We start from the raw sequence: 23,961 nt of genomic DNA, 5'->3' as shown, positions 1-23,961 counted from the left end.
TGATGTTGTCACTCCTGGGACACTGCTTCGGAGGTCTTCATCACCCGGTGTGAGCAGAAAGGCTTTGAGACGTGAGTTTTTCTTTTTTTTTTTCCTTAGGTAGTAACAGAAAATGGTGTCATTTCTAGCCACAAGGACACGTTCATTGTTGCTCCATAAGTGTCCAGTAAGTAGTGTGAAATTAGTGTACGATATCTAATGGAGATAGCCAGTAAAGGAAATAATTTCTAGCCTGTGCTATTATAGCAAGCAATGAACGAGTCCAGGACAAGGAAACAATAATGAAAAGGTCATGCTGCTACAGCGACAGGAGGAAAGCTGGAAGAATGGGCTGTGAGCTGTGCTGCTGAGAGATAGCAGCAGGCAAGCCTGAGTGGCATTTCAGCTGCTTTTCTGAGGAGCTGGAAGAATGGGCAGGTGTTAGAGAGGCATTGCTGTGCACAGGTAGGGCAAGCAGGGAACTGATCTGATTGTGCTCACAGGCTGATAGCGCTGATGGACTGTTGGCAGAGCAATTGGGTTGTGCTGATACATGCAGAAGTTGAGGTTTGAGAAGCTCTGAGCTTAAACATGTGTCCTGTGCTCTGGTAGCTCTGTTCACCTTTGTGGCAGCGCAGGGTGTCATTAAGAAGCAGAATTCTCTTGGGTTTTCAGCTTGGTGTCCTGGCTAGGCTGGTGGCACCTCGTATGGATGAAATGAAACTTTGCCTTGGGTCTGTCATACCTCTGCCTTATAAAGGTACTTGAAGCTTGGTAATACTTCTTATGCCAGAAATTATGCAACATATCTGTACAGCGTGTCTCTTGAAGCAGAGCAGAGGCTGTGTGTGATATCTGTGATAACATGTTACTGTGGAGTGGTTTAATTTCATTTCTTCATTCTTTTTTGTACTTCCTTCTTGCTGAAAAAGTCCAGTGTGTTAAAAGATTCACTTGTTATGAACCTTGGAGGTGCCACTTGATGGACTGCTCTGTCTGACAGACCAGTGGGCTGTTCAGTTTCTTCTGCCATGTTGCCTTAAATAGTGTTCTAACGTGAATATAAAGTTGCATACCTTCGTGATTCATGGCCTCGTTGCTCCTTTCATCCCTAGCTGGGGATCTTTGTGAAGTATGGTTTGTGTGCATCTTAATGTAGTCTTGAAGTACTCAAAGTGCTGTGATAATTCCCATTAAATTAAATATAAATCTTGGTATCCTGAAGAACTTCATAAAGTTTGATAGCATGCAAATAGAAGCCCTATTCTGTAGTAAACCAGGGACACACCTCCTTTTCATCTTGAGAGAGAATTTCTGTTTTCCACTGTTGGTTTTAAGTGATCAGGTCTGGAATGAACATGCAGATGAGATGGGATAAAAGAAAAACAATTTTGTTTAAAGAATGGTCCCTGTTGGTCTGTTTTAACTGTGCCGTGCTCACAGGAAAAAACTGGGATACGTTAACCACGTTTTCTGAAGGAATTTCTAGGCAATGACCTGTGTAAGTTTAGTTGGTCTGGGATTTCCAGCAATGGCTTTTGTTACTGTCAATAGAGAAACCTCCTGGCCTGATACAGTGGAACTTCAGGATTCTGTAGGTGAAATTGTCCCATCAGCTGTTCCTCTCCTGCCTATGTGGAAACTACGCTGTTCAGAAATTATGACACACAGCTAGAGTTGAAAGGCCTGCATTTACCTACCCAATGCTCTTGAGGTTAGGTCAGTAGGTAAGATAAAGTAGGTTTTGGATTATGTCAGTACATAAGGTTGTTCTCACTTGTGATCCACCTTCTCATGGTTTCAGGGAATGAAGTGTTGCACACACTTGTGAGTAACTGATGGCATTGTGGAATTGCCTAGAAGGATGGAAGCCAAATAGCAAGCACGTCTAAAACCTGTCTGAGGAAACTGCTGACAGCTTCAGCCAGCACTTGTTGAATGCTGGCTGTGGTGTAACAGTGCAGCTAAAAGGATTAGTGCAGACTATGGGATGTGAGCTCAGAAACTACTGAGTTGTCACAAGGTCCTTTTTAGGTCAGCGTGAAGTTCATGGCTAGGCTTAAACATAGGATGTAGAGGGGTCTCAGAAACGAACTGAAAGTGCTGCTGGGCACCTGGAAAATATAGGTTACCTTGGGCTTAGAAGCAGGCAGGAGCACAGCTTCTTTAGTGCATATGTGTAGAAAACAAACAATGACAGGGCTAAAGTCTATCACAAAACTGAAAAGATGACTTATTAAAAAAAAAGAAAGAAATCAGTGCCAAATAAGCTTGTTAAACAAGCTTTCTGGATGCATTTAAAAGCCAGAAGGCTTGAATGGCTCTCCTAGCTGTGCAGCCTGGATGCCTAGACACATTGCTTGGAAACTGATAGGAGCAAACTGCCTGCTCTGGAACTCGCTGACAGCAGAACAAAAAGAAGCTGTTGTTTTTTGGCAAGTTTGTCATTTGTACAATTTCTCAAGGCTCTTAAGGCAGGAAAAAGTAAAATACTGTGGAAATCATGACATGATCCTGCAAATTCTTCCCCTTTTAACTAGCCTGCCTATTAAAATTTTGCAGAGCCCTTTAGAGAGTATCTTTAAACTACAACTTGTGATATTTTTGGTGGTGCTGAAAGATCTCTCAAGAAAGAGACTGTTTTTGCTGAAAGTCAATATGTGAAGGGACTTGTTCTGCCCAGATTTCCATCAGAAGGGTATTGGTTTCCAGCAGAATGGAAGGTGATTATTCCCTGTCCTGGGATAGCAGCAACATGAAGGGGGTTGGCACTCCATTGTAACATTAGGATGACTGGTTGTTGTAGCTGTGAGTTTTGTGAAGCAGGAAATGGAGGTGGAGGAGTTGGAGAAGTTTAATGAGATAGTATGCTGAAAAGTCTTGTGGCCTCTGAAGTTGCAAGTTGACAGCAGGAGCAGAGAGGCAGGGAGGGAAGCCTCAGTCTTAACATAGAGGTTAGTGTTGAATTCACCAGATAAACAGGTTTTTCTCAACCAAGGAGCTCACCAAAAGGGAACAGTGAGTTTTTCCTACTCTTATTTTTGTTTGTTTTTAGAAAGAGAAGTCAGAGCTACTTTGGCTAGGAGATCCTGAAGCCGTTGGCTTGGGCCTGTTGCTATTCAGTTTCTGCTGGTAGCATCTAGGATTAACTTTAGCCTTGTGAATTAATTATTGCTTTTGCAGCTAACAAATGAAATCTTTAGATGTCGGGTTGGTGTATGATACTGTGTTGCTGTGTGTTTAGCAACAGGTACTACTTGATGGTTTCTGGAAAAGTTCTTCTATGTCGTTATTTTTCTGACCATGTATTTTCTGCCACTCTCTGGTCTGTCCCATGTTGCTCAGAAAACCCCACGGAATTGCCCTGGTTGGAAGGTGATGAGTCAAGTAATTGTATGCAATGTACAGGCTCTGTGGAGACCTCACTGCAGTCTTCCAGTAACTTGGAGGGAGTGTTTAAACCGGAGGGGAAACACCTGTTTACAAGGGTAGTGACAGGACAAGGGGGAATGGTTTTAAACTAAGACAGAGGGCAGCTTTAGGTTAGAGATTAGGAGAAAGTTTTTCTCTCAGAGGGTGATGACGCACTGGAACATATTGCCCAGGGAAGTTCTGGATACCCCATCCCTGGAGGCATTCAAGGCCAGGCTGGATATGGCTCTGGGCAGCCTGGTCTAGTTGTAGGCAGCCCTGCGCATGGCAGAGGGGTTGAAACTACATGATCTTTGTGGTCCTTTTCAACCCAGGCAATTCTATGATACAGGGTAGGGATCTACCAACCTGGCTGCCAATCAGCTGTGAGATGTGAGGAAGGTATTACAGGAAGAGCAGGGTGCTGAATCAGTGCCTCTTGGAGAAGTGTTGCTGATCTGTGTTTGGACATACATTATTCTCTGTGTCTGTACAGATGAGATGTGTAAATGGGATGATGTCATTGGCAGGGCTGGGGGAAAAATAAGTCTCTGGAAGAAAATGAGTAATTGCCATGGCTCTCTAGGCTTTCAAACCCCTTCAGTTTACCCAAGCTGCATGTCTTCAGTGTGTTTGCTTGGTGCTAATAGCCGTGCTTTGTTGTTGGGCAGCACAAATGCCAGTCTCTGTGCAGCTGTTCAACTTTGTAAGGCATCTGTGGGAAGGAGGTGATATATATGAACAGTCTGCAAGTTGCAAGTGAATGACTGCAGGAAAATTAATTCTCTATCAGTCAGGGAACAGACACAGGATCATCTTATTGATCACAAACACCAAGCACAAGCGAGAGCAACTCTAGATTTTATCTGACTGCCGAATTGAAGAGAACTTTATTGAATAGCTGAGGGTGGCACTTCACAAAAATGCTGCACTGGGTGGGGGAACAAAGAAGTGAAATGACTTAAGTGATTACAGATGATCCCCACTGCAGTGCCTTGTGAATTGTTTTCAGTGTAATGGCAAGCTGCTGAACTTGAAGCTGCTGGTTCTTCTGAGCAGTGCTTAAAAGGAAGCCCTCTTTTCAGTGGGCCGTCCTTAATTTCCTGTTCTCATTTTTTGTACATTGCAACGTTTTAAAAGCCGTGAAAATAGGCTTAAGCATAGCAAGTTGTGAAGTATGTCTCACTCTATAACAGTAGTAATTAATTCAGGGCTGAGGCCTACAGGGTAACTTGTGCTTTTTTGCATAGTTATGCTAGTGCTCCTGTTGCTTTCTGCAGTTAATACAGAGAAGCTGTTCTTCAGAAATCTTTTATTGTTATTGAGATACAGTAAGCTCTTGCAAGCTTTTGTGATGGCTGAATACAAATGCTACTATAAGAGCTAATTTTTCATTCTTTTGGAGAGCCAGATTTTCAAAGGTCCATTTTCAAAGGTCCCAAGTGTGGCTGGTGATGTCTTGGCAGCTTGCTTGCAGCAGGGATTGGGTTTGGTGCCCCAAGATGTTTTAACCTGTGCAGGTTTGCCATTGTCTTTGTACAAAACATTTGTAAACATGATTTTGACTTGTGTTTTTTCTTATCTAGGCAATAGAAATAATTAGCAATGCTAAGATGCTTTGACCTGAACTGCTGTGTTTTTGTAACACTGGAACCACATTTAAAACTGTGATCTTGATAAGAAACCGTGCAAACCTCAAACCTCTGGGAAACTTAAACAATTGGCTATAGCAGTACTGGGAAATTGTTTGGTAAACAGTAAAAGAATCCCATTTTCAGAATATAGATGTGTTTACGTATGTGATTATCACAAAAGCTTTGAGTTTATGGTATTGTAGTTGTCAGAATCATGATGTTGCGTGAATACGATCCAGAGCATTTTTTTTTTTTAGTATATACATGGATGAAGATGGAGCATGGAAAAACTAACCACTCTTATGCCTGCAGTGCCTGTGTTTCTTGATTTGAAGCACTGGAAAGATGCAGGAGGGATTTTTCAGAGACATGGGAGCGTAGTTTTTATTTCTGCTACTTAAATGAGGCAGCATTTGCTTGCTCATATATTCTGTGGGAAGATGACTACTGGTTTATAGAGATGCCCATTGCTATGGCTCATGTACTTCATAAGCCACTGTGTTGCCTGCCTCAGTGCATCAGTGTTTGTCATCTTTCCCTTTAAGTTGTTGTTTTCTCCTTGCTGCTTGCACCCTCAAAACATCTGTGGAATGTTTTGTATTCTTTTCTTGGCTGTCACGGCGTCAGTACAACCAAATGCTCATCTTCATTCCTCTGCCCTGAATGCCTTCCAAGCTGTCCCTGTCTCCAGTGGAGAAAAATCAAACACCCAAAATAAGCCGCTAATATGTTGGTATGATTTATTATTTTTCAGATTGAATTGGAGAGTGAGTTTGGAAATAATTTGTTACATATTACTGCTCTTAGGAAACAGTAATGGAGAGAGATCTATGTCTACTTTATATTCCTTTCAGACTATTTTAATTCGAGAAGACAAAATGTGTTTTCAAAATGTGGATTTCTTGCAAGAAATAGGCTGAAGAAAATGTGTCCTTTGCTCTCTGACTATCAAAAGTGATTCCTGTGCTTCTTTTGAGGATCAAGTAATCTTTTACATCCTGAAGTTACGGTTCTATCCAAAAGCAACCATTTCCTTAGGACTGAAAGGAAAACTCTGGAGTAGCTTGGATTAAGTCTGAGTTGTGTAAAATGTTTCATCACTTCCAAATGACCGTATTGAAGCCTTTTCTTGCTAAGGCTTTGCCTTGCAGACTGAAGCTATAAATGTCTGCATGGAATAACCTTTATTGCAGGTCTGCTTGAATGAAAATTGGGGCCCTGGGGTGCATTCTGAGTGGATGCTCCCCCAAAGCCCTGATGTGAGATCTCTGCTGGGGTATTCCAGACTCTGCAGCAGTCTCTAAGGAGGTGTTACACTGCTGCGAGAGCTGCTTGTGCCCTTCCTTCCTCTGCACAAGTTTAACTGTACATTGAACTGCATGGAGGGATACTAGAGTAGCTTTTGTACATTTGAAATAATGTATTGAAATCTTTTCCTTTTAAAATTTTTTTCATCACGTGCTATGCTGTTTATCATGGGCTTTCTGCTTTCACCAGCAAAAGCTTGCCTGTTCTTGTGGGGTATTTTGTATTTCTGAAATGTAATTCAAATAACCCTGGATTAGATTTTTAGCACATACAATACACATTTGCTAGAGAGAAAAATCAAAAGTCATGTTGAAAATATGTTGCTTTTATAACATCCAGATTTGTCTAGATTTCCTTTTGTTTGTCCACTGTGGTGACATCTTCTCAGTTTCCTTCTATTTCTCTTTTGCTTTGTGTGGTTCTCAATCGAGTAATAAAAGGGATAAACCGTGACTTAGTCCTTCATATTAAGTGTGACATGGGTACAGGGTCAGATTTCTGTCTGCGTGTTCCAAGTATAAGGGTAGTGTTCTGTCTGCATAGAAGATGCATTATTGAAACTTTGCCACCACTTAATGCTGTTGGTTTCCTATTTCTAGGAGCTGTGTAATATTCATCTGGGTGTTATATGCAACAGGGCTGGTCAACCACCTTCCTGAAGACTTTTCCCACCAGAAAACGCTGATTTGTGTAATTGTGACCTGGGATGCATATATACATTTAGTTTTAGATTAAAAAGACATTGCTTGTTTTTCAGTACATATTGTTAAGCAGCGTCTAATGTAAGTAATAATACTCTGTGTTGAATTTTCATGTGTTAGAGTGTTTCTGAAATCACCAGTTTTAAAGAGAAACAGAATTTGAAATCAAATTTGGAAAGAGAAGATATTTAGGAAGGTGTAGGTTTTAGAATGTGAAGCCCAAACTTCAGTATGGATTGGTTGGAGCATGATCATAATTGTGCTTTAACAACCTTAAAATGATGCTATTCATCTTCTCAGGAACTGTTATGCGTAGTTGAGCTTGTACATGAATTTGGCAGTAAATCACACATACAAAGATTTATTGCCAGGTATCAGCATCAAGTAATCAACATGATAAATGTCTACTTTGCTTATATTGTTGCTCATTTAAAATCATATGTAAAAATTGCCTCTATAATACTATGCAAGAACTGTCTGTTTTTTTTCCCTACTACTGTCTCATTCTCTTCTAGGCTGAGAGAGTTGGCTGTGATGTTTTCTCCAGGCTTTGAGTCACCTCCTGTGATCTGTGTGTGATGATGCACTGGTGGTAGACTCTGGATGTGTAGGGTCAATATTAGGGTGGTTGTTAGACTCCCTGGCAAAAGTAGATCTCTTCAGATAGGATTTGATCCTTACTCTGTGAAGGCTTCTGGGTTGAACAGACAATGACCAGACTCTAAAATTGATGGGTGTGTTTTGTTCCTCAGTTCCTTTGTTGTACTTGTGGTTCCATCTTGCACAATTTGTTGTCTGGAGCAAATATCACAGGGAAAGTTGTGTTATTCTTGAGTACCTTTTTCAGACTCCTTCCAAATGGTTCATAAGCATTTCAGGGTTGGAAAAACAATTTAAAACAGGGAGAGGCTGTGCATCTTTGTGTGTCCCGTGCGTGATTTTCAGTGACAGGTCCACTGCAAAAATCCTCTGATGTTGACCTACTTATTGCATCTGCTTCTGCAAAGTTCTGTGCAACTGTGACAGTGGTAATACTGTCAATATTGTTATAGGGTTGCAAATTGAAATGCCCTCTGGGTATAACAGACAAATCTTAGATTGCAAGACAGGTTCATTCCTAGCTCATTTAGTGCCTTCCTTGAGGAAAAACAATCAATTTTAGTATGAACAGGAGGACTCTTATTACACCATCCCTTATGGTGCCCAGGTCTTTGTCTTAACGTGATAGTCAAAAGGTAGCCTTTTGTCCAGGTGAAAATTCTACCTGTGGTAAGACTACTGAGAAACATACTTTGGAAACTGCTTGTAAAAACTGAATTTAGAGCACTCTTCTCCCTCCAGCACAAAAGATTTAAAATTCCTGTGCAAAGGACCTTGCAGACAGGCCATCCATCTGCTTACAGTGTGTGTTTTTTAATGCTATGTGCACCAGCAGTTCTAGAATAGGAAGACTTTGCTAACACCCAAAGTTTTTGGTGTATATGTGTGTGTGTATTACACATAAAGAAGATGATCCCAAGTGTTGAAGCTGCCTACTGCAGTAATAACTAGAAGTTATATTAGCAATGTATGTGCAGAATTCATGATTCTGTGCTGTGATTATTCAAATAACTAAATGAGCAGAGATTATAAACTGGTGGCAGAGATGGAGGAGTGCAGGAGCTCGGGCCTTCGGGTGCTCTTGGTTAAGTATCTTGTAGGCTTTGTGTCTTGAGACTGTTGGGAAATTGATGGAGTTAGCCCTTTGGTCTTGTGTTTCCTGGGGCCGCCAGCACTTAGGTGTACATTCTTTCCCCTTTTGTCTAATTTCCTCCCTTTGAAGTGGAGATCAGGCTTCCATTGAAAGCAGAAGTTGTCCAGATACATGACACACAGACATCTGACTTTAAGGGCACTTGAAAGGCTTCTATTACTTTCTTTTAACGTTTCAGTCTTGTAATATCATCCTAAATTACAGTACAGAATGAAAGCACAGTAGTAGCCTTCTAGGTCCCTTTTGTGCTGTATAAAGCTTAGTGCTTTATGTATGGGATCTCTCAAGGCCTGGCTAGGATTTCAGCTGCGTTGTCTTCCATATGTTTGGAAAATATCTCCATCGTCTGTGTCTAATTTAGCAGAGAGCTGGAATGCCGGAAACATTTTTGTTCCTGATGAAATATAGCTGCAAGTTCACTGCAAATGAAAGCATTGCATTGGAGCTATTCCTCTGTGTGCACAGCAGAGAGGATTTCCACATTGTAGGTTCTTTTATCTATTTATAGGTTATGGTCCACATCTCTGCAGTGTGGGCTGAGGCTGGGGGTGCAACGGACTGATATCAGAGCTACTAGCTCTGCTCAGCCTATGTTGTGTGGAGAAGCCCTCTACTGCCTTCCCCCTGCTCTCTCTGTATGCATCTGTGTGGTGTCCATGATAATCCCTCATGTTCAGTGAAAAAGCATTTGATAGAGTTTGATATCTTTATATGGTGTGTTCGGACTCTTAGGCTGGCCTTGAAGTAGATCAGGATCATAAATCATATAATTTTGCATTCATGGAGGACTAAGGACAGTCTTGAACCACTGTGTCTCTTGGAAGATACACTGAAAAATCTTAAGCTTATATCTGTTCTGATCAAACTTGCTTCTTAAATTTACGTTTGGCATGACTCAAGCTGGTATAAGCAAGACAATTTTCATAAGCAGAATTGTCTCCTACAGGCTTGCTACCAGGATATTTTACCTTCTAACTTGGAGGAATGGCTGCATGAAAATGTAATGAAGTATTCAGAGGATAAAAAAAATGGTAGCAAATGACCTGTTATCAGTGAGAACGTATTGCTTTGTAATACATAATATCTTTTCATTAGTCCAAGTTTTTAATGAAGTACTTACAGCCATTGCTAGTCTAGGAGAGTTTAGGATCTCCTGAAATAACTTCATGCCCACAAATGCACAATCAGTGCGCCTTCACTCTTTCCTTCTCTTGTGTTCTCTGAAATTATGAGCTTACCACAGTCCAGTGCCTGGAGAGTGTTGCTCAGGTTGCAGATGCAGAGTGAGAAACAAGGATGAAGATGTTTGAGTCAAAATCCCTTATACTGGCATTTCTTCTTTCTGTTCTTCTGCTGGTATTTTCCACTGATAAACACATTGCTTTTGAAGTGCAGGATGGCGTTGGTACAGGTTACAGATAGCATCAAGGTCGCAGGTATGGAAACAATGTGATCTTATTGCAAAAATATTTATTGACAGATTTGATACTTGTAATAGGTGTGAGAAAACCTCATTTTTTCTGTGAAGGGAATTTGACTTGGTCCTGTTTTTCTTCAACAGTGACCACCAAGGAGATGGGAAAGATGAGACAGTGCTATGTACGTACTGCTGAGAGCTGCTAAAAATCCTAGAGTGCAATGGCTCTGCAACGGTGTAGGTTCCTGGTTGCTTTGACTACAGCAATGTGAAATGGCAAGGCCCTCTGTGTGTGCTCGGTAACCTCCTTCCCCTTGGGCATGCTGATACTCTGCTGTGCAGATCAAGACTTACAAAGCACAGGTTCTCCCTGCTGTGAAGGGAGTTGGTAGGAGAAGTTAGATCATGCTACTTCGTGCTTAATGTTGTTTTATGCTGTTAATGAGCTGTCATTCACAGTAGGGGGGAACTTATTTCCCCTGGATAGCTCACCACTCTTAAAGGAAGTGCTGAACAAATTAAACTACATGAACATGAATGTCCTCAGTCCATTCCTGCGGATTCAGGGCCTGCTGTGTTTGTGGTGGTGTTCCTTTGTATCTGTATGGGGGTTAATGCAACCACCTTTCCTTTTGCAGACTGCTTGACTTTGAGAGTCAAGACTGTGTGTCCTGAGGTTGGCTCAGGAATCATGGAATCGGTCAGGTTGGAAGAGACCTCTAAGATCATTGTCCAGATGGTAATGAAGATGGGGATACTGAGTGGGGAGCTTTACCAGAAAGGGCAGTGCTGCAGTGGCTTAATTAGCAGTAGCACTACAGCATCATTTTTTCTTTGACTGAAGCAGTTTAGAGGGTATGAGAGTCAGTAATTTCTGTCACTGCTTTCTGCAAATATGAAGGATTTTGGACTCTGTGATTCTACTGCAAATTTGGTTTTAAAGAAGTGAAATGTTAACTCTAAGTATGCATTAATACTTTCCCGAGCTGAAGATGGAAATACCAACTAGAAAGTAATGGTGCTTATTTTGTGTTGGCTCTCTCCATGGAAAGACATACACATGCTTTTAAAAATGTTGACTGTATTATCTCCAGTTCTGTAGTGTGGAAATTCATCGGTATGGTTAATGTTTTCAAGTGACAGAGGCAATTACCATTTACATAAAACATTTCTGAAAAGCATTAGAGCTGTAGTGATTCCTGCTCAAAAGTAAATCTATGTTAAGTTTAGGTCCTGCTGAGGCTGGCATGCAGGGAGAACATAAACATTGGCTCTTGCTAAAGCGAGTAGGAATGGAAGGGGCTGCACTCCTGAGTGTGCCAGGCCTGAGCCTTTGGTTCTGAATTGCCCAAATTTGTGGTCTGGAGACCATGCTGCAAAAGAGGGTGGGTGCTTGCTACCTGCATACAGTTCATGCTTCTCTGATGTCAGCATGCTCACTTGTAGGCATGCTGCACATGATGTATCTGCACACCTGCCCCTAGAGCTGCCCCTGGGATGCTGCTGGTGCAGGCGCAAAAGAGGCCTGGTGATTACAGGGGCATTTTTTTCTCTACAAAGTTGTGGAGAATTCCCTTCATGCAAAGGGAGAATTACAGTTACACATCCTCCAGCTTTTTGCTAAGTAGCAAGTGAGCAGAAAGCATTGAGGAAGCAGTTAATTGTAGCAGATCTGGAAGGAGGTTGGTGCTGCTGCTAACAAACTAAACTATGTATTTTGTTTTCTTTTTCCCTCTACTTGCATACTTAGCAAATGTAATTTGCAGTGTCTTAATTCTCTTGGTCAGTTTTACAAGAAACAGAGGAGGCCTGAACTGCTGTGAGAGTGGAAGGACAGCATGGAAATTGTGTTGCATTTCTTACCAGAGCATGCAGCCGAGTATCTGAGAGATTGCTGACTTCTATACCCAGATGCTTTTGGCCGTCAGTCTTTGAGAACAAAGAGTAATGCCAAATTTTTTTTTATACTTTGAAGGATTATGTACTGAAATCATGTTTGGACCCATCTCTTAATCAGTTCCTTTTTGTAAGACGATGCTGTAAATGCTGAAGTATTCACCAGTGGCATGTGTGAATTATGTTGTTTTTAAGCTGTCCTTGTGATCGCTCTCTCTATGTAAAGTATGAAGCTGTAAACAGGATTTGGGGTTTTTCAGTGTCAGATGCTTGGAGGCAGCGTGGCTCATTAGTTGGGAGTTACATCTGGGAGCTGGAAGATCTTTTTGCTCTTCCAGATGCTGCCTTTGACTTGCTCTTTGACCTTTTAGCTGCTCAGCATTTCAGCCTGAGACTTGCCAACTGTTCTTCTGTTCTCTGGACCATCTTACATCACTTGACCCTTCAGCTACCAGAGGTTCTTTTCTATCTTGTCTATTGTTTTGCCTGCTTTTCCAGATAGTAATAGCTGATTTCTTGCTGTGTGAATTTCTCCATAGTATCGCTGCTCTGCTTCCATCATACCTTCACTTCCTCTGTCATGCTAGCAGCATCAGCCTTGTCTTACAGCTGTGTGCTGCTAAGTGAGGAAAAGCCTGATGATGTGTGTAAATAACCTTGAGAAACATGACAGAGATGGTGTTATCCTTACAACTTCCTCTGTAAGTTTTCAGAACTCCTCTTAGTGGTGTGGCCTTTGCAATTGCTGCTAAATCAGATTATTTCAGGCCATCTGCACTTGAGAAGAGATAGCTAGACCAACTGTATGCAAGTATGTGCCAGTTAACTAAGTCTTCTAGTTAGTCCATCTTAACTCAGAAATATTCAGCTGGATTAGGAGCTATGGTGAAAAGAACAGAGTTGCTTATGGTTGTCAGCGCAATGTAATAGACGAAGGGCTGTTAGCTATACAGCTTTGCTATGCCTTCTGCTGCTGCAACAGCAGCAGAAGGATAAATACTGTCTATCTGAAGATTGCATTAAACAGTAGGAATTAACCTTGGAACAACTGTCCTGAATGTAACATGGCAAAGGCTTCCTGAGATTCTGATCCATTACATGATTTCTGTAATGTGGGTTTATTTGATGTCCCTCTGTGACTGGATTCAGATATTGCTGCTGGTACTATGGATGGTGATAGAGAGAAGCTTGCTGGTGTCCAGATCTCATATATGTGGGCTTATGCTGTGTGTATCTAAGCCAATACCCACCATAGCCACAGAAGTTATATATGCATATGCAGAAATTGATGTTTCTAGGCATTGCTTCCCTAAGAATCGTAAGAGAATTTGCTAACTGATATTAACTGGAGTTTGCTAAGATTTGAATGCATTTGAATAGTCTTTTAAAGTCCTCTAGTACCATTTTATTTGTGCTTATTATAAATGTGCTTGGATTTGTGTAGGTAAACTGCATACACAGAAGAGTTTGTATACTGAATTCAACCTCAGTACTGAAGTGTTATATTTGACAGTGAGCTCAGCATCTTGGCAAAAGTATTGTTTCTTTCGTTTTGGGACTGATCCCCAAATGCACTGAGAAATGATGTCTTAACATTGGCTTTACTGGACTGTGGATCAGACCTTCTCTAATCTGACTGGTGACACAGCTTTCATGATTTTGTCTTGCATAAGTATTAATTACGTGGGCCTTAGGAGTGCATTATTTCAAGCAGAATATCTTCAGCCTGTCCCTGATAGGACAAACATAAGAATGGGGAATTCAGAGCGGCCAGATGTGTCTGTGATCAGGGCTGCTACTGCCAGTAGCATAAAAGGCTCTCAGATGTCTCAGGAAGCCTACTGGATAAAAGCATCATGTGTGTTCCAAAGGCGTTTGGTGGAGTGCCACTGGCAAGTGCGCGGCCACAGCTTTTGAATTAAGTACAAGGCAGGAACGCTTCAAGATCTGCCTTTGCTGTAACAGAGCTTGAGAAACTTTCCTTGCAATGTAAAAATTGTTGCTAAGCACTAGTGGAATGTCAGCTCTTTGAGTATTTTTTAACTTCTTTGGCATGTTTTTTCCTTTAGTGTACGCAACTGATGAGTAGTGCCTGACTTGAAGTGCCCTGATAGGAAGAAGTAGGACAATCTTTTGCCTCCTGCAGCAGCTGCTCACAAACGTGTCCCACATTGCTGCAGAGATTGAGGTGTCTTCAGATGTAGTGCAGGATAACTGCTGACAATGTCTTCACTCAACAGTCTTAAAAAGTTTTTATTCAGCCAGACCAAACGAAGAAAAATCAAAAGGAAATCATGTGCTTGAAGGCAGTGCTCTGTACCTGAAAGAAACTGAGAACCTTAAACTTAGGCACTTTGGTTGTGTGGCTCAGGGGAAATAAGCAGAAAGGAACCCAAAATTAGACTTTGCTTGGAAAATGAGCCATTTCTCATTTAAGCGTTGAAATATTGGAATCTAATTGTATATAGCACCCTTGTGACGTAAAGACTTTTATGATTTTGGCACACAGATGTGTGTATATTTAGATGGCAGATATTATTCATCAAAAAAACAAGTCTACTGCTGATGGAAAATCTGAGTCTTTTGCAGGGTATCTTTCTGTGCCTGTGGTGCAGAGAAGTAACTTCCATGCAGACTTGTGGTGTTTGCCAACAGGAGAGGAAGGGGAGCAGAGCCACAGTGTTGGGCTAGGGGAGGTGGTTGGGGCCAGTGCTCTGGGATTTCTCACCTTGATTTGTTTGGGGCCAGATTGATCCTGGCCTGCAAAGGACATGGGGTACAGCGTATGGTGGATGGCAAGGATGGTGATGGGTTACTGGAAGCGAAAGCTGGTGCAGCTTTGCGTGCTGGAAATGAGTTCTCTAGGCCATGAGAAATTTCAGAGAGAATAAGATCATACAGTAAACCAGGGTTTCCTGCCAAACGTATCTTGTTACAGTCCTGTGACTATTCAGTGTAACTGGATTTGTTGTGTTTTAATGACTTTTTCCAGTGATTTCCTGGCAAAGGGCTGAGACTTGGTGGGAGCTGCCCAATTCCATGTTTCAAGTATCGAGCAAGCAGTAGCTGAGAAGAAATGCTTCCCTTCTCTGTGTGCGTGGCACCAGCACAGCCATTCTGCTTTAGCAAGGAGAATGTCAGCACTGATACTGATCTTTGAGCCATTGCAGTGAGAAGGGCTGAGGCTGGAATGATCCTTGTATTTTAATTTGCTCTCTCAATGTCCAGGCAAGCCTGGGAATGTTGCTCACAGGCAGCCATGAGTGAATGGACCGCATAGGATTTCTTTGACTCTGGTCATTACCTAAGATGGAGGCTGGCCAAGACAATAGTTTACTCTGGCAGAAAGTACAAGTTGCATTTCCTGTTCAGAAGATGTGCATGAGGAATATGCTCATTCAGTGCTTGAAAACGTATGGTTTTCTACCTCATGAGAGTGAGAAGGTTTGGAGTACGTTGGTATAATTCCACACTTTGTCATATGCTATTTAATACTGTTTGCACCTTGTTGTTCTCTGTGTCGGTGCCAGCACCCTGATATTACTGCAGTTTGTTTTTATGATCTTGGTGTTGAAGCAGCTGTAAAAACAACTAGTGAAAGTGAGCCAGCTGCTGGAATTTCTGATTCAGTCTGGTTGGTAGTAGGCAGACTCTGAAAGGAGAGATGGAAAGCAACAAATGAACTTAGTCTCATGTCTAAATATAATAATTTGTGTCAAAAATGTGTTGGGTGTCTGGAACTAGCTGCTGAAGAGAATTAGAACACTGATAAAAGAAATAATGTGAACGCTTGTACAGAAAGTGTTGAAAGATAGGATATCACATTTGTTTAAAGGAAATCGTACTCCCACATGTGATAACTCAATGTAGAATGTTGTCTGTCCCGCACCTCATTTATTTTAGTATACAGAAATAGTTTGGTATATCTTATCAGCAAGGAGATACAGGTCAATTAACACTTTGCTTGTCTAGCTAAAATACAGGTATTTAGCTTGTGTACTGATGTCAGCACCAGTACAATGTGTTTGTGGAATGAAATAGAAAAAAGCCTTTCACCTAAGTGGTCAGTTGGTCGTGACTTTGGTCAGAATCCTGCTCGTCGTTCAAGGGAACCTGGTTTCCTTAACAGTACACTAAGACTAAAAAAAAAGCTGGATTGTCTGGTAGAGATCTCAGATAATGCTGAATGGGGAATGGGTGGTCGGAAGCATCCTGCCTTCCTTAGTGCAAAGATGTACTGTAAATTCATTGCTTCTTACTGCCCATAATCCAGTAGTACCAACAATGAGAAGAAAACTGATGTTTTCCTCAGTGCTAACGAAGATATCTTACACTAGCTGAAAAAATCTTTTGCCTCTTTCCCGTTTCTTTTTCTCTCTCTTTTTTTTTTTTTTTACAACTCATTTCATCATTATTACAGTTTCCTGTAGGTGAGTAGTACTAGCTCAGCTGATGGATGCCAATCAGGGCTTGCTTGACTGTTTTCCAGTTCTGTTGAGAGGAACAGGTTACTGCTTGACTTGTGATCTGACTTTTTTCCCTTTTCTTCTTCTGGGCAGGAGAGTTGCTCAGATCCAGTATGGACGAACACAATGGCTCTGCAGAGATGCCCCTGGTAAGCCAAGGGCGGCACGGCACCATCAAGTGTGGATGGCTGCGAAAGCAAGGAGGCTTCGTCAAGACCTGGCACACGCGTTGGTTTGTTCTCAAGGGGGACCAGCTTTATTATTTCAAAGATGAAGATGAAATCAAGCCACTGGTAAGTGACAGTCCTAAGTTAAGTGTCTCACATTTTAAGAAACCTTTCCCTCTCTCTGTCATGGACTCTGTAAAACTTGGGATTTTGTTTACTGTGAATGCAGAACTGAGTCAGGCCTTGGCAGTTATGTGGTTCCCGTACCATCTCTAAAGTTTCCTTTTCCCAGCCAGGTTTTCTCATTGCAGCATTTTTAAGTGAGAGTAGTCCAAATGAAGGTCAAGTCAAAGAAAGTCAGTCTGATGTACTTACCTGAGGCAGATGAATAAACTGTCTTTTTAAAGGCCCTGGGTACTTTTTTGCTATTTAAAATATTGGAGTATTTCTACTTTGTGTCTTTACGGATAGGAAGTCCCCTAAGACTGTAGCCTGGATACCTTGCCATCTGTAATGTAGATTAGACTTCTGTTTGCTGCCTGGTTCTGTTGTGGTAATTTACGGCTCCTTAATGTTCATCTACTTTCTTATTTATTTAGCTTTTTGACAGGCATGCTTTAGGACTGTCTATCTCTAGAGTGCCATATGAGCAGAGTAAATAACTTCTGCCTCTTAGCCGAGAGCAAGTCTGAGCCCCTCTGATAATAAGTTGAAGAATCTTGTGCTAGCACCTTCAGGAGTGTGGTAGTTGTAGTTGTTGATCATCCCCATCTGTGACTTTAGAAAATGCTCAGTGAGTTATGTCTGTGCAGATATTTGAATATATATCACACTCATATCTTTGATGTCTATTACATTTTTGATGGTTTACGTTTATGTGGATTTTAACAGTGACTTGAGATGTAGAATCCATTAATCCAGCTTCCTACGTGATAAAGGCCATAGCAATTTGTCAAGCTTATGGCATGCATTATGGTGCACGCGTTAAGAAAATATTCAGTCCTGAGGTAATTGTTCCCAAAATACTTGTTTATGCTGCTTTCAAAGCATCATTTTCACGTGACAGCCTTGGTGACTGTTCCTTTCTTAAACACTGCCATACTGCATAGGTTAACTAAATCTATGGCAAATTTACTCGTTATATGTTCGTGTGAAGGTTTTGTGAAGTAACTAATAATTTCTGGGAAGTGAATGCAATTCTTATAATTCTGATGATCAAGAGCTGGAAAAGCAACCATCAAGACTAAAGTGGTTATGAGCCAGCCCAGATTTTGGGAAGTACAGCTCTTCTTCCTAGTGCTGACATCTGGCAGCATGTTTGCATGTGTGGGCGTTGATGCTTTTTGAGAGTTGATACAGTGCTCTGTTGCACGGAGCATTATACAGCACTGTGGAGCAAAATGTTTTAATCTCTTTGCCATTACTTCAGAAGTGACTTCAGAAGACGCTATCACTTTACTTCATCCCTTTTGTGAGATGGAAGTAGATATTCTGACCTTCTGATTTCTTTGATAAGTTTGGTAGTGGTTGATATCAGTAGGTAAGAGTTTGCTTGAGTTTACCACATCAGTGTAAAGTAGTTTATAAAGATGCCTACAGATAAAAAGGTTTTGTATCTGGTCGGCCTAGAAAATGAATGGACCAACACAAATAATGTTTAGTCAGTTTCTCAAATAGCGCAAGTATTGGTTGCTGAAATATATCCTAAGTTTAATGCCATGTATGGAAGTGCTTTTTCCCTCGAAGTACGTAGAAGGATCTGCTGTATTCAGTTCAGTAAGAATTACTGCGTGCCTTCAGCAGAGAGCTAAAGAGAAGAAGTCAAATGACAGGATCGATTTCCAGTGTACGAAGATATAGTTAGGAGGTAGAGAGCAGTGTTATGTCATTATTATACTAGCAGCGTACTGTTGGTGTTGTGTTCAGGTTAAGTAATACTTTATTCATTACTAGATATGATTCATTTAGACAATAACGTAATAGAAAATGGAAGAGACTTCATAAGGTGTATGATTTTTTGTTTTATTTTTTCCCCCAAAAATGAATTGAATTTAGGCTTTTGCATATTGGCTGGTTGTGCTTGGAAGCAGGCAGAGAGCTATAGTTCCTCATCTTCAGAAATAGTGTATGCTTTTACAGAAGGTAGGAGAACTTGAATGGGAGTGGACAGTGAACCAGTGAGTTTATTTTCCTAGCCCTAATGCAAATTTGGGAAATGCAGATTGCAGTTTATGGTGTAAATTCAGTAGATGGTTGAGAACCAGTCTGCTCTGTGTTTTGGGGCTTGGGTTTTGTCCAGTCTGTGCTGCTACAAATTACACAGTGATGTTTGTATGTTTGGAAGTGATGGAGATGTGAATGGAACTGAATCTGAGAAAAATGAGATGTCAGATTTTAATTTAAGAGTGACTATATGACAGGAGTAAACAGAACAAATAATATCTGTTTAGATATAAACTACCAGTAAATACTGTTGACTTTCTGTAACATGCTGTCAGTATTGCAAGCAGCCACAACATATTTACTGAAGTATGTATGTACACTGACTAGCACTTTGGTATCAGACTGTTAAACTGAAGCCTAAAACTATCTGAGCGTGATGTAAACTCTCTGTCAATCTGTATCAGCTGCCTACAGGCACACAGTGCTTGTGCAAGAAAGCAGAGGGGAAAAAAAACAGTACACATCTATTACAGTCAAAGTCAGTGACTTTTCATTGATTCCCTATTATCATCAAACACAATCTCATCCCTGAAATATTTTATTGATAGGAACAGCAGCTGTCTTTTGCTCTGATATCCATGAAATATCTTATAAGATCTGACAGAGATGGCAGATATGCTTACTGAAGATGCAGGTATGGGTAGTAATAGATCTAGTTAGTTGCAGGAGACAAAATAAAGAAGTGAGTGAGCCCATACCATATGAGCACGTGATATTAATGATTATTCCATATAATTTTTGCCTCCTGGAGATGACACAGGATTTTACCTTGTTGGTTTTCACCTGCTGCCTCTGTTAGTCACCTTTTTTCTGACAGCCTGTTGTGCTTTAGGAAGCCAATATTAAGCTAGATCTAAAGATCAGCTATCCAGCTTGACATGTGGGTGGCTGAAAAAATCAGCATTTAGTATCCCCATAGTACAGCTGTTGTTTATGTGCAGCTAATGAAAATGTATTTCTCGCTTTCCCTTCTGCCCACAGTTAACTTCTGTGGTTTGAGAATAACAGCAGGGAGCTTCCAGGTGTTACTTTCTTGTTGTAGCTTTCAGTCTTAGTTGAGGAAGTGAGTTTCTGGAAGCAAACCTATATGGATGGAGCATCACAGATATGTGTCTAAATGAATGAGAATAGGCAAGTTTGCCTGGTCTAGACTGCATTTGTGGCTTAGGCACCTGTTTAGCTGCCAGTCTGCAGCAGCGGCCTGTGTGTTTATGGACTTGAATTTGAGGCGTGAAGAGATCTTAAAGATCTGCAAAATGACTTCCTAGAAAAATTTGGTGTATGCCTGGAAATTGATGTTAACCTTATTCAGCTTATGTACCACCTTGAACTTCTTGGCTCTTAGTTTTTGTCCTCTAGATAAAAAGAGATGGAGTCAATATCCCTGGAGGTGTTCAAGAGCCATGGGGATGTGGCACTGAGGGATGTGGTTAGTGGGCATGGTGGGGATGGGTTGGGGTTGGACTTGGTGATCTTAGCGGTCTCTTCCAACCTTAACAATTCTGTGATTCTTGTGAGTCAGTCTTTAATTGAAATTGAATAACTGGCTGCTGGAATCTTAAGTATAGGTAACCACCATCTGTCTGTAAGGGAAAGATTCTCTCTGATGTACAAACAGAATACTTTAAAGTACTGCTTTCCAGCAAAGTATGTGCTTTTCATCTAATCCAATTTATGTGGAGGAAAGAAAAATTGGCAGCATATTCCATTTAATGGCATTAATAGGAAGCAGCCAACAAATTTCAGCTGCATTTTTTTAAAGCTTCTAGTGAATGTATTAGATAGAAATTAATATGATAATTACAGGAATCTAAAATGAGTCTGCCCATAAGGGAAACCTGTGAGTACTGGATATGATGAAAGATTGAACATTATGCTTTTTTTTTTTACAAGTAAAAAAGGAACGGATAAAATTTCTAGGCATATGGGAAAACTTACTTGTACGTGCATTTCAGAGTTGCATCACAATAAATGACTGTCCGTGCTTGTTATATAGAGAATTTCCCGTAAGGAGAAGGAGAGTTTTATTTACCATGATCCCTGTCAATGGGAATACACAGGATCCAGCTTTTGTGTAAGTATGAAGAGCAGCACAGCAGGCAGAACATTTCCCCATAGATACTGCTTGGAGCATAGCTGCAGCTCCTCTGGTTGTGACTGGGGAGGATGATGTGGAGCAACACCTCAGCATGCTTGGTTGGCTTTGTGTGCCTTGCTCAAAGACCTCCTGCCATCTCTTAAGAGGAAACTAAGGGCATGAATGGAACAGAGGGCAAGGAGATCCAGTTGAATCCTACATATGAAGCTTTTAAAAAAGCCAGGTGACCTGGTGTTCTGCACAAGTAAGGTTGGCTGCCAACATGCCTGTAACATGCTCTGGAGTAGTTCTGACCAAAGACTGCCAGTTGGCTTTGCTGAGTTTTGCCTAAAATACAAAGTAAAGATCAGACAGGGACTCAATTTTCAGATGTCTGAATAGGTCTTATTCTAACTGGCTCTGCCTCTATTCTAGTGTGTTCCATCCATGAACAACTTATTGTTCATTGTGTGTGCTGCAGGTTGCAGCAGAGCAGCTGCTAATACTGGGCTTTGTGCAGCCACCACCTCGTTGTTCCTTTTATACCATCACTATTCTGTTGTCCGGAGCATGAACTCTCCCATATTTCCTTTTCCTTCACTGCTTTTAACTTTGCAGAAAGGTGTTGCTCATTTCAGTTTTGTATGCGTCATGCAAACTTGAAACAGATTTTGGGTTAGCCATGTGTTCCTGATGATTTTTCCTTTGAAACACTTAATTGAAGGAAGAGAAACCTCTATGTAACACATCTTTCTATTTAGGGCAAGTGCATTTTTCTCCTTTCTCATCATTCTTGGTCTCCATTCAGTGGTCACAGGATCCCTCAAGTTTTAAATCAAGAAATTAACTTCTTAACACTATGACTAAACGATTTTCAGATTAGGTGAGAAAAGTTGCATCCTATGTGATCTGAGTGGCAGAATCTCCTGTATTCCTGTGCTTGTTTTCTGCTTGGGAAAACCAGATCTGACCTGGCATAGTAGCTGGTAAAGCTACCTAAACAGTGGTCCCTTTCACACTGCAAGTGGCCATATTGGCAGTTCAATGTTGAAAGTGAAATAAGAGCTCCAAAACTGCTTGGGGTCTTTACTGTGTTTCCTGGGAATGGCTTCACAGGCTTATTACTATAGCAGGCTCTTGGCAGTGAAACTTTAGGAATGCAGAGGTGGCTGTTGGAGGATAAGTCTTAGTAGAGAGTTCTGCCATTTCTAATACCTGTCTGCCTTAAAGTTTATAGGCCTCTTATTGCTTCAGGTTTCAGCAATTTATTTGGTCACATGCTTCTTTTCACCACAATGAACTGAATCAATGCGATTAAAGGTGTAATGTATTCTTGTCAGTAGATACTCATGGGAATATCGTACAGAAGAGTTTAGCGTGGTGAGATTGTGTATTTTGAAACCGGGGCATTTCTGATGCCACAACTCTGTTAGTTGGGAAAGGTTTCTCACATCTGCAAGATTTAGTTTCTGTGCTTGGCCTGAGACAAGTATCCACAAACCCATTCACTGAGGTGCTCAGCTTGGAGGTGATCAGATTCCAGCTTTGATCCCTTCTTCTGCTTATTTCAGACCAAAAATGTGGAGCTAAACTTTTCAGTAGTTGTTCTTTGTTCTGTTTTATTGCTTTGAAAATCTCTGGAGGCCTCAGGTTTGGCCCAGTAGGAGTCTTAAAAACTTTAACAGGGAGGGAAGGGTGTCTCATTCAGCAATAAGCCCTGTTAGAGGAGTGTCGCTAATAAGTGCTGCGCAGAGGTACAATATCCTGTGCCAAATTCAGGCAGTTCTTGCTCAGTGCTTTGCCCTAGATGGTGCTGATAGAAATTCACTTCTTGCTTTAAGATGTTTTATAGGGTTGAGTGCAACGCAAGGAGCATTCAGTCCTGTACTCTATGTAGAGCTGTCTTTTACTCTGTTACTTAAAAGCTTGTGAGTACTTCTCTTTCATCAGCCTTCTTTGTGCATCTTGCTTTTAGCATATTTTTGCTGTTCCAACAAAATTCTGATAGTCAGGAGAATAATGAAAAGATGTCTGCCTGCTTGTGTGAGCACTGCAGCTCCAGTTCCTTTTCCACAGCCATTTGGGGAACCAAACACACGTTTCCAAACTTAGGTAGCTTCACTCAGTCCAAGCTGGGAAATTAGTTTTTAGAAAGTACTGTTAGAATAGAGCAAAACTAACGCCCTCCTAGCAGCATTAGAGAATGATAGCACCAGTGGCTTACGTGTGCATTCAGAGCTGAAGCTCCCAAGTGTGCTACCATGTGTTGTACAAACTGTGTAGTTAGACTTAGCTGGCAGCTGCTGCTAGATTGGGAAAGAGAGGCACTTGAATAACATGTAAACAAGCCAACTGCCCCATTTCAGTTCTGGGTGGCCAATGTGTCTGCTTACCCCAAATGTTCACTGCACTGCCCTGCTATTCTGGCTTGCAACGGGCTGCAAAATCCTATGAGTTCTGAAGCAAAATTAAACCTTTGTGTGCTTCAGTATGTTTCATGGGCAAGCTGGGGCAAAGCTGCTGTTCCCTACTGGGGTCAGGTTTTGGGGAGCTGGCCCATCTAACTGCCTATCTAGTCTTGCATGTATCATCTTGGCCTCTACCAAGTGGCAGGGTCTGCAGCAGAAGGAGGATGGAGTTTTTCCTCTTTCCACTTCACTCTGCTGCCTGCTGGATGACAAGTGCTCTTCTGGTGGATGCTAAGGAGTGTGTATTTAACAGGTTAATGGGGTTGTGTGGGGAGGAGTAAGGAGGGCTCATGACTTCTGCTAGTTAAAAGTACACCTGAGCTTATGCTGTGGTGGTTGTTGCTGATTATCTTGTTATCACCAACTTCTCTTATGAAAGATAGCTGGTCTAAATTGTTAATTGTGCAGTGGTTATTACAAGCTCCTGTACATTGTGTGCCTTCTATCATTCATTAGGACAC

The 23,961-nt window shown here is 41.3% G+C and overlaps 1 protein-coding gene across 1 annotated transcript in view; it reads left to right on the top strand.

Moving 5' to 3' along the window:
* Positions 1 to 23,961, top strand: part of ARHGAP24 (Rho GTPase activating protein 24) — a 142,298-nt gene that overhangs the window by 7,013 nt on the left and 111,324 nt on the right. The window contains exon 2 of the mRNA XM_015861771.2: positions 16,659 to 16,858. Within this exon, the coding sequence (XP_015717257.1) occupies positions 16,679 to 16,858 (180 nt within the window). The 5' untranslated portion in view covers positions 16,659 to 16,678. The remainder of the gene's footprint in view (positions 1 to 16,658; positions 16,859 to 23,961) is intronic.

Source organism: Coturnix japonica, chromosome 4 (genome assembly GCF_001577835.2).
Source record: "Coturnix japonica isolate 7356 chromosome 4, Coturnix japonica 2.1, whole genome shotgun sequence".
In the NCBI taxonomy this organism is placed as follows: domain Eukaryota; kingdom Metazoa; phylum Chordata; class Aves; order Galliformes; family Phasianidae; genus Coturnix; species Coturnix japonica.
Note: the sequence above shows the minus strand (reverse complement) of the source record. Positions and strands in the feature narration are given on the sequence as shown.